Source organism: Mesoplodon bidens (genome assembly GCF_964165515.1).
Source record: "Mesoplodon bidens genome assembly, chromosome: 18".
NCBI lineage: Eukaryota > Metazoa > Chordata > Mammalia > Artiodactyla > Ziphiidae > Mesoplodon > Mesoplodon bidens.
In genome coordinates, this window is record NC_138175.1 from 57,454,399 (window position 1) to 57,464,882 (window position 10,484).

A 10,484-nucleotide genomic window follows, 5' to 3' on the forward strand; every position below is an offset into this window, starting at 1 on the left:
AGCCTCACTGAGGACACTGAGATAAAGGGCGAGGACAGAGACTAAATATATTGCTGCCCCCTCCTCTCCCTGCCCAGGATTCGAGATAACGGGGCGCGTGAGGGCTGGGGCGGGCCATGCTCCAGCTGGATCACCCCTCCTTCTTGGCGGCCTGGGAATCCAGCCCCTCCCTCCTCCCACCTAGGTGTCCAGACCCCCAACCTCTCCATCCTCAGACCCCGATGGGTGCCCAGGCCCCCAAAACCCTCCTCCTTCTGACACAGGAGTCCAGGTCCCCAGCCCTTCTTCCCTCTGACACAAGAGTTCGGACCCCAACGTCCTCCTCCCTCAGACCCAGGAGTCTAGGCCCCGCCCCCTCACTAAATTGTAATTCTCCTTGAGGGCCGGAACTCTTTTTTACCATGTTATGGCCAGTTTCAGTGCCCCAAACCTGTTAGCCATTCCATAAATTTTGCTGATTTATTTGAGAATCCAGGTGTGGGGTGCCCAGGCTCTCAGCAGGCAGCACGGAGAAATTCACCCCTAGCCCTCTTGGGAACCCAGAAATCTGGTCTCGAGTCTCCTCTCCTGAACACTCCTGCCCCTCCCCTCTCCCAGCCCTGGAGACAGACAGGCAGGAAAGACACACGGACACACGGGGAAGAAGATCTGGCTCTCTTTACTTTGACCACCCTAGTGTTGACCAGCCTGTGAGAGGAGACACCCCCAGCCCCTAGTTAGGAGTGGGATGCCTGGGGATGAGGGGACCACGCAGAGGGCCTGAGCCCCAGGGCCGGATCTCCAGGCTGGTTTTAGAGTCTTGGGAGCGGAATGTAGAACTCAAGAGAACAATCTAGAATTCTAGGAATAAAATATAGAATCCCAGGAATGGAATCTGAAATTCTAGCGACACCTCTGGCGCTGAGTGAGAATGCTGGGAGTATAATTGAGTATTCTAGAGGCGCGTTCTGATCCTAAGACCCGACTTTAGAAGTTAGGGATTGGGGAGTTGGTCTCTGGAGGTACAGTCAGACTCTCTGGTGTGGGGGTCTGACTCCCTGCGGGTGGAACCAAAGCCTCCAACAGTGAAGCCTGAGACTCTGAGGGCCGTTTGAGGGGTTCAGAGGGTGGGATCCCGCCTTCAAGGGGCTGGGTCAGGTCTTGGTGGGGGGGGTTGGTTGCCTCAAGGGGCGGGGCCGGGACTCCCGGTGGCGGAGTCCCAGATCCCACAGCTGGGTCCTTGTGGCTGGGAGCAGAGTCTCCGGCCTTGTAGAAGCGCTCGAAGGTGTGCGAGCGCCTGGCCCCCGGCTGTGGGGCGAATCCAGCCGCCTGTGCTAGCTCCGCGACCCGGGTGGAGAACCCCTGCAGCTGCTCCTGACGCAGGTCCACTAGGAACCTGGAACCAGGAAGCAGCGTGTTAGGGGACCTGGCTTTCCGCCCCCAGTCTGGAAGTTCCCCGCCCTGCTCTCCGCTGGCTCACTGGGCTAATTCGACAATGAGGCGTCCTCCGGGGGCCACGCAGGCACCGAGCTCAGGGCTGAGAAGGTGGACCATCCTGCGGAGAGAAAAGGGGAGGGCTGAGGCTCAGACTTTTAAGTCCTGAGGGAAGAGGCGGGCTGGGGACCTAGATTCTGATTACGGAGTGTCTGGAGGCCTGGATTCCTGGGTCTGAAGGAGGAGGGGTTGGGGGAGGGACATCTGGGAACCTCCTAGGCCCTCTTACCCACAGGCCACGTAGAGAAGCTGGAACCGTCCCTTGTAGCAGCTCTTGTGGTGAAGGGTCTGGGCAGAACCGAGGGACAGGAAGTGGACAGTGAAGGATCCCGGGACAGGGGCTGCTGGGGAAGGGAAGACTGGCAGAGTTAGGCAGACAGACAAGGCTTGGAGATGACTCGCCTTGTCCGTCTTCAAGCCCTTTCTCATCCTTTCTCTTAGGCAGATTCCTGGAAAATTCTGGGAAGATTGGCCTGGCATGCAGAGACCCATTTTACAGACCAGGCAACTGAGATTCAAGAGAAGAAAAGAGAGTGGTTGGCCCATGGCCACACAAGACATCCATTCACACGGGAGGGCCAAGTTAGGGGATGGGTAGAAGGAGGCACGACCAGATTTGGGGGGGGGTGCTCTCCAGCGTTAAGCTGGGACCCAGCTTAACCTTGTTAAAATGTTCTCAGCCTCTTGGACTTCTGCAGGTAGGGTGAGAATTCTACTACTGGAATTCAGAATGCTAAGGATGGTGTCAGGATTTAGGAAAGGGAGAGAAGCTCAAAGAGAAGAGAGAAAAATAGACCGGATGTCGGGAAGGGGAGGTCACTTGTCCAGGCATTAGATACCATATCAGTCCATACTTGGACTTGAAACACCAGAAGCCTGAAGCCCGGGACAGGGGTCCGGGTCCCATTCTCTCTCAGACATGATCACCCGAGCCCCACTTTCCATCTCAAGGAAGAAGGCTGAGTCCGTCGCTTACCAGGCTCCGGGCTTCCATCCGCGTCGCCTTGCACCTGCGCGGGGTCTCCCTGGGCGGCTCTCGTGCGCCCCCAGGCGGCCATCTCTCGAAACAGCTCCGTCACGTTGTGCTGCGTGATCTCGCCCGCGGTCTTTGGGGGAGAAGGCGCGTGGCCGGATGCGGGGCTAGGACCGCGGGGCCGGACTGGCAGGGGAGAGGCTTAGAGTACGCCACCCCCACACTCCCCCACCCCCAGAGCTAGCATCTCGCGGGCAAGCTTACACTTCCAGACTGGCCCTAGGAAGTAGAGAGGGGGCGCATAGGGGGCGGGGCCTGGACGGCAGGGGGCGGGGTCTCGCGAACTCGCCTCCAGCCCCAGCACCTCCAGCCTCAAACCTTGATAGGTTGCCCGTTGCTGATCCTCAGGAGGGTCTCGTCGTCCGCTTCGATGCCGAAGGCCACGAAGGGCCCCGTGACGATGTCCCCCCAGTACCCGCGCGCTGCTACGCGCTCCCCGCGCTGGGAAATCAGGGAGAGAGGAGACGGGTGAGGTCGATGTTGGGGACTCCGACTCCTGGGCCCCCGAAAAGAAGAAGCAGCCAGGGCAGGGAGTGGACTCGCACGTGGCTCAGGAGGCGACCGGACGCCAGGGTCCGGTTGGGCACGTGATAAGCGCTGGAGTCTCTGAGTTCAAAGGCGACTCCTGTGTCCCTCCAGCGCCGGAACTCACTGGTGTGGATGACTCGGGCCTGGAGTGGGGGGATGCAAGAAAAGAGGCCTCAGTGAATCTGGTATATGGATCCCAGGATCTCCTCCCAAAGACCCAGCACTGAGGGCCTCTGGCACCCTTTTCCTTCAGACCCAGGATTCCGGGCCCCCAACCGCTGCTTCCTCAAGCCCCAGCCCCTCCTCCTACACACCCAGGACTGGAGACCCCAGGCCCCTCCTCCCAGCCCTCACCCCGCGATCGTGCAGCTTCATGTGCAGGTCCCAGTCGCTGACACCGCGCCGGGCGTCGTACCGGGAGCCCAGGTAGTGGCGCAGCCTCGAGTCCCACAGGCGGCTCATGGGGAAAGCCTCGGGCCCCTTCTCCCCTCCGGCCCAGAAACGGAACACGGCCTCCAGGGCGTCGCGCTCGCGGAACTGCACGGCCAGGCCCGCGTGGAGAGAGAACGAGGGAGAAGCGGCTGCAGGAACGAAGGCTTCTCTTACCTGATCCTCCCTTCCCTCCCAGGGCGTGGGAACGATTCTCTTTTTTCTCAGATGAAGAAACTGAGGCTTCGAGAGTAGAAGCCACCCCCAGGGCCATATCCCACTGCGGGAGCCGGGGAGCCCTCAGCTCGATCCATCAACGCAAACCCTTTTGGACTACCCATCCCCATTCTTCCCGCCGCCACGCGGATCCCCGCCGATGACGGTCGCAGGCCGGGCGGCGGCACCTTCAGGGCGCCCAGGCTGAGCCAGGGCAGCTGCTCCGCCAGGCGATCGGGCTCCGGGACGAGGCGAGCCAGGCGGCCGGCCTGGGCGCGCACGAAGGCGGCCACAGGGGGGCGCAGCAGCGCGTTCCCCCACACCTCCAGGAAGGTCTCGCTCCTCTCTGCGGGGAGGGGGAAGAAAATGAGAGGAGGGGCCAGAGGAGTGAGCCCAGAAATGAGACCCGTGCGGATGACGCACACCCACTTTATAGTGATCTTCTTATTCCACAGTCGTGTAATGAGCACAACGGACCCAGGCAAACTCCCTACCCACCTGAAGAGCTAGAACACGAAGAATAACTTACACCTCACCTAGGTCTCCTCGCCTATTCCTTCCCACCCCCTGCAGGTAACCCCAATCCTGAATTTCATGTTTGTTTCCCTTGCCTTAAAAAAGGAAAAGTTGTATATAGATATAGATGGAGATGAAGATTTGTGTGTTAAAGTGTTGAATATTTTCACTTTAGTTAAGAATCTTATAAAAGGGACTTCCCTGGTGGTGCAGTGGATAAGACTCCGCGCTCCCAATGCAGGCGGCCCGGGTTCGATCCCCGGTCAGGGAACTAGATCCTACATGCATGCTGCAACTAAGAGTTAGCCTGCCGCAACTAAGGTCACACAGCAAGCAGAGTCAGAATTTGAACACAGCCTGCCTGAGTCTACACTCTGCTCTAGGCACTAAACTGAAGTTTTTGTTACTGGGAAATAATCATTTACCACCCAAGTCCTCCTTCTCCCCCTCCTCCTTATAATCTCACTTCCAAGGCCGCTTCCTCCACGCAGATTCCCTGGGGTGCACACCTCTAACTAAGGGAGACTCAGGCCTGAGGGAGGCTTTGGGCAGGACTGAGCTCAGCTCAGCCAAACCCTCCCCACATCTGGGGGACTCACTACCTCTCAGGAAGCCCTTTGATCTCTTTTGGGCTTCTCCCTCGCTAAGAGGTTTTGAATGCTTACACTGTGTCATGCACAGTTCATGCACAGTTCTGAGAGTTTTATGTGGCTTTTCTCCTGGAATTCCCTAAATGATTCTAGGAAGTATTATCTTTTATCCCCATTGCAAAGGTGGGAAAAGCTGAGGCTCTAAGGCTACCAAACAAGTGAGCAAGTGATGAAATAGGGAACAATGTCCAAAATGTTTAACCGCACCCTTGAAATGCCAGAATTCCTGCAGGGAGGGGGAAGGAGGTGGGGGCCAGATTGCCGGGTCTTTGCTGACCTTGCAACCCCATCTTCTCAGGATCCTCCAGGGCTAGGCTGAAAATCAGCATGTGTCGGGCTACAGCTTCCATATTATTCTCCAGCACATAAAACTGGAAGGATAGACAGGGAAGAACGATTCTGAGACCTGTGTTCCTGGCCCCTAGGAGACCCTGGAGTGGGAAACCTCAGCCCCCTCCTCCCACAGGACCCAGGAGACCTGTACACCAGCCCCACTCCTTCAAACACAGGAGTGTGGGCACTCAGAACCCTCCCCATCACTACTCAGGAGACTTGATCCTTAGGCTCTTCCTCCCACTTCAACCCAGGAGTCCCCAACACCAGCCCCTTCCCTCCTCAGGACCTAGGAGTCTGGGTCCCCAGCTCCCTCCTCCCTCAAGGACTCAGGAATCTGTGCTCTTATCTTCATCCTCCTCCTTCCAGGACCCCATAATCCCAGCTTACACGGAACCTCCTTCGAGGCCAGAGAGCCGCCCGGGCCAGGGTACGTAGCAGGTGTCGCCCATCCACGGAGCCCAACAGCAGCACATTTAGCTCGGGGGTCCCGTGCTCTGTAACGGCCTGTGAGTCTGGGTCCACAGGAGGACCTGACAAGACGACAGCGGGCTGGGGTTGGTGGCCTGGAGAGCGCCCCCTGAAGCACCCCCCAGCACGATGGACTACAGCTCCCAGCAGGACTTGCACCCCTGGCCTTGGTTTTAAAAGGAGCTGTGCCTCTAAGCATTCTGGGACTCGTAGTTCGAAGAGGTATCTAGGCTGTCCACTGGAGGGCGCCCCCCGCCCTTGGAGCCTCAGAGAACGATAGCGCCAGAACGTTACTGTCTGCCAGGCTGTGAAAGCAGCCGCTATGTCGGATGATTTGTGGTCCTGAGTGGGCGACTCACTCTCAGCCTGCAGGTCAACCGCCGGGGACAGGCCCCACCAGGACACAGAGCCGAAGCCAGTGCCCGAGCCCGCTGGTGTGGTCATCGCCCTGCGGGACAAACAACCCGGGAATCCCCAAATATCGTGTCTGCATTGCCCACCCATTCCCCTCTCACCTCCGCTGACTTCTCGCCCCTTTCACACCCGCCTCACCTTTATCCTTCCAAATAACCCGAGACGTCCCCTCCCTCCCCTCTCGGTGCGGCGCTGGGATCCGAAGGCCCCTACACAACTGCTGCCCATAGTCCCCGCCCTTTTCAATCAGTCGGCCAATAGGAGTGTGCGGGCTGGCACCACCGCGATCAACTGACCAATGAGAGCGAGGGAGACCTGTCGGTTGCAAACTTTTAGCCAATGGGAGCGCTAAAGGTTTGTGGGAGCAGTGGGCGAGAGGACGCGGTTGTCATGACGACGGCGCTGGAGGAGAAGGGGTGGGGCAAGAAGAGGCTGGGGCGGAGCTGGGGGCTATCCGAATTTCTGGAAGCTGGAGGCCTGGGCCGATTCAAATTTAGCCCGAACGGAACAGAATCTTGATAAACCCAAATTAAACTGAGGTGGCTTAGAACATAAACTATAGACCTCTGTGGCCCCATTTCCCCTCACACCCTGGCTCTATCACACAGGGCTTCTCTCCAGGTGAGAAAAACACGGCGAAGTACTGGGGCCAGCTAGCACTGGCCCCGGTTGTTAAATTTTCAGGAATTTTGTGACCTGGTTTTACACACAATCATTACTAAAAATTAAACTTTTTACTAAATTAATTACTAAAAATTAAATTCCAATAAAATACATTAAAATAAAAGTAATCATACTCAAAACTCATCACTTCCTACTTTATTATATTTTACAATTATTGATGGTCTTAAGGTTATTTACAGCTATTGTACCTGTAAGAAGGAAATGCTATTTTAATGCAATAGTTAAAAAAATGAAGTTGGCAAACTAGGACCATGGGCTGTCTATTTTTGTAAATAAAGTTTTATTAGAACAAGGGCCAGGATTAGGATAAGGCAGAGTGGTCCAAGTGAAGGGTCAGATCCTGTCTTTAAATTTTTTATATCTTATTTATTTTTCCATCTTGTATTTCTTTTTTGCATTAGTTTTGAATTTTAAAAAAATATTGCATTAAAATACTATCTATCTTGATTACTGGGTGTGTTGGTTTTGGTGACTTTGTTTTTGTTCTTGTTTTGGCTTTGCCTTAAATTTTGGGACCCTTGTTCTACTCTGGGAAATACTATAGGATGGTGTGGTAGTAGGCATCTCTTCTCAACTCTATATTCAGACTTCACATTGGTGGCTTGAAATCAGCCACAGTGACAGTATTTACACCACAGAAGGGGGCAAGCTACACAACAGGGCTTCAGAGAGATGGTAACAGCACACCTCAGGAACCACACCAAGTCCTCTTTTGTCTCCAGGTCTATATGGCTTGTGTTTTTGTTTATTTATTTATTATTAATTTATTTATTTACTTGGCTGAGCCAGGTCTTAGTTGTGGCACACAGGATCTTTTTCCTTTTTTTTTTTTTTTTGGTTGCAGCACATGGCATCTTTTAATTGCGGCATGTGAGATCTAGTTCCCTGACCAGGGATCGAACCTGGGCACCCTGCATTGGGAGCATTGGGAGCACGGAGTCTTAGCTACTGAACCACCAGGGAAGTCCCTTTATGGCTTGTGTTGCTCCTTCTAACATCCTCCCCTTCTCCCCTTGGAAAACTCCAAATCATCCTTTCAACCTTAACCGGGGATCTTCCTGAATTCTGCTCCTGCTTTTTCAGCAGATGGCCACTGTAGTCTACCCTGTGACTCCCTGTACTTTATATCTGGGGTTGAGGACGCTTGAGAATGTGGCTTTTGGTGCCAGACATGGCTGGGTTTACACCTTGTCCTGTCACTTGCTGGCTGAGAACTCGGCCAGGTGACTTAAGCTGTCTGTGAGTTCCACAAGGGCAGGGACTCCAGTGAGACACATCTCCAGATCATCCCCAGCACCCAGCCCAGGGCACAGCACCCAAGGAGCCTCGGTTCTCTGTCCCCTCTCCTCACCCTGCTACATGAATTTAGCCAAGTCAGTCACCCTCTCTGCCTCAGTTTCCTGCTCTCTAAAATGGGAAAGGTAACATGCAGCTAGCAGGAGTGTGGTGGGTTGAAAGGAGGTCCATCTGCCTGCTGAGGACAGTTCTGGTTAGTGGGAAGGAAATGAAGGCTGAGTTTTCAGCAACCCTCCAGGAGTGGGCCAGCCAACCTGGGCCCCTCCTGAGTCAGCCTTCAGCCCACTAGAGCCCCAGATCCTGACTTTCTCCAGTGAGGCTTAATGTCTTTTATCTTCATCACCGCCACTCTCCACAATGCTTCCTCCACGGAGGAGCCAGAGTAATCTGAAATGTGAACCAAGCCATGCCACTTCCCTCTAAAACCCTACTGAGGTTTCTCACTGCATGTAGATACAATCCCAGTTCCTTAGCTTCACCCCCTAGTTCCTGTGTGATCTGGCTCTTGGCTGTGTCTCTTAAGTCCTGTCCCCACCCCCACCCCCACCCCCACCCCCATACATCCGCCCTGATGCTCCTCTCCAGCCACACTGGCCTCCTGGATCTTTTGAGAATACATCAAGCCTGTTCTTGCCCCCAGAGCCTTTGCAAGGAACTTGGGGCCCCTTCTGTATGGAATTTTCTTCCCCCTCATCTTTGTGTGTGTGTGTGTGTTAAAATACACACAATACGAAGCTTACAATTAATGATGTTTAGTACATTCACAGTATTGTGCAACCATCACCACTATCTAGTTCCAGAAATTGCTCATCATGCCATAAGGAGACCCCATACTCATTAGTCAGTCACTCCTCATTTATCCCTCTCCCTAGCCCCTGAAAACCTCTAGCCTACTTTTTTTTCTCTGTGGATGTGCCTATTCTAGATACTTCATATAGTTGGAATCATACAATATGTGGCCTTTTACGTCTGGCTTCTTTCACTTAAAATCGTGTCTTCAAGGTTCATCTATGCTATAGCATGCATCAGTATTTCATTCCTTTTTGTGACTGGATCATATGCCATTGTATTTCCCCTTCATCTCTGGAAGCCTCACGCCTTCTTGTCATTCATATCACAGCCTAAACACTACTTCTTCAGAGAAGCTGTCCCTGACAACCCTTTTTAAATGATCTGAGCCCTTACTGGTTTCTTTCCTAGTTTGGTCGCCACTTGTAATGGTTTTATACTTCTCATTTGTCTGCTTACTTGTGGAGACATAGACCCAGGGATCCCAATGTCATCATCTAACTCAGAACACATTCAATCCCAGGATTTAGAGAAGGACTTCCTTGATGTATGATCCCGAGCAGGTCATGTTAATTCCCTGAAGCACAGTTTCCTCATTTGTCAACTGGGAATAATAATCGTGTCTATTTCATGAGGTTGCTGTGAGATTATCAAAAGTAGTAGCAGTAATAGTAATAATAGTAATAATATATACATAGTACTGTCTTTATAAAGATGCCCCACACTCACTCACACAAGAAAAATTACTGCATTCCTTTGGAGAAGTTTTTAAAATTTCATGGAGCTCACAACCTAGGTAACTGATCAGATTTCCCTTTTCCCATTGGCTATCAGGAAGCTCAGGGGTAAGTTCTGCCCCTTTCCTTAGCACACGGCAGTACTTGTTGGCTCATTTTCCACTTTACCTGATGCTCAGAGAGCTCTCTTGCCAAATGTCATGGGCCTTTGTCCGTCACCTGAAATCCTGTCTGGCATGAGATGGGGAAGAAGCCAATAAAATGATCAACTTTCCTAGACACAGACTGAGAGAAAGAATTTTTGAAAAAAGAAAGGTGTAGCTGGAACTACTGTGTCTCCCTGAGGAAATCTTGCCCTTTCTCTCATTCTCTGGGGATTTCATTCCTAGACGCTGCATACCTACTTTGTTTCCTTGATGACAGTAAGTTGCTTGGAAGTAAAGTCTGGATTTGCATCTATTTGGGGGTCCCCAGCATCCAACAGAAGCTGGCACACAGAGGGCCTCAGGGAATACAGAAAGGATGGATGATGCAAGGAAGAAAGAAAGGGAGGGAGGGAAATACGGGTATGAAAATCTATGTAAATCATGGGTGAGGGAGCAGATAAATTCATGAATAACTAAGTGAGTTCTCATTGACTCCTCACAGCAAATGTACAGTAGGTATTAGCATTATCATGATTTTTTTCAGATGAGGAAGCTGAAGCTTGGAGGGGTGAGTGAATGAATAAGTGATGGAGTGAATGGGAGAGTGAGTGGGTGAAAGGATGGATAGATGAGTGGGTGGGTGAGTTTCCATGTGTGTTTCCAGGATAGGCAGCCCTATCCCTGCCCTTGTGTGGTCCCACCCCTGGAGAGTCCCTCCTGGGTTCCCAGTCCTCACCCCTACCCACCCCCATCAAGGAGCACTGGTCCA

General features: G+C 53.2%; 1 protein-coding gene across 2 annotated transcripts; it reads right to left on the reverse strand.

The window, feature by feature from the left end:
• Positions 1-332: 332 nt before the first annotated feature.
• DNAAF3 (dynein axonemal assembly factor 3) lies at positions 333-6,327 on the reverse strand. Of its 2 annotated transcripts, none has more exons than XM_081216947.1 (12): positions 6,202-6,327; positions 6,009-6,097; positions 5,569-5,711; positions 5,123-5,216; positions 3,868-4,025; positions 3,389-3,571; positions 3,052-3,177; positions 2,825-2,947; positions 2,450-2,579; positions 1,703-1,817; positions 1,460-1,534; positions 333-1,375 (listed from the first exon to the last, which is right to left on the reverse strand). In XM_081216947.1, exons 2-12 carry the CDS (start codon positions 6,091-6,093, stop codon positions 967-969), a joined length of 1,641 nt encoding a protein of 546 aa, XP_081073073.1. In that variant the 5' UTR covers positions 6,094-6,097; positions 6,202-6,327; the 3' UTR covers positions 333-966. The 2 variants fall into 2 exon arrangements, with proteins under 2 accessions (XP_081073073.1, XP_081073072.1); XM_081216946.1 differs by having other exon boundaries at positions 1,703-1,832.
• Between the last annotated feature and the right edge of the window lie 4,157 nt (positions 6,328-10,484).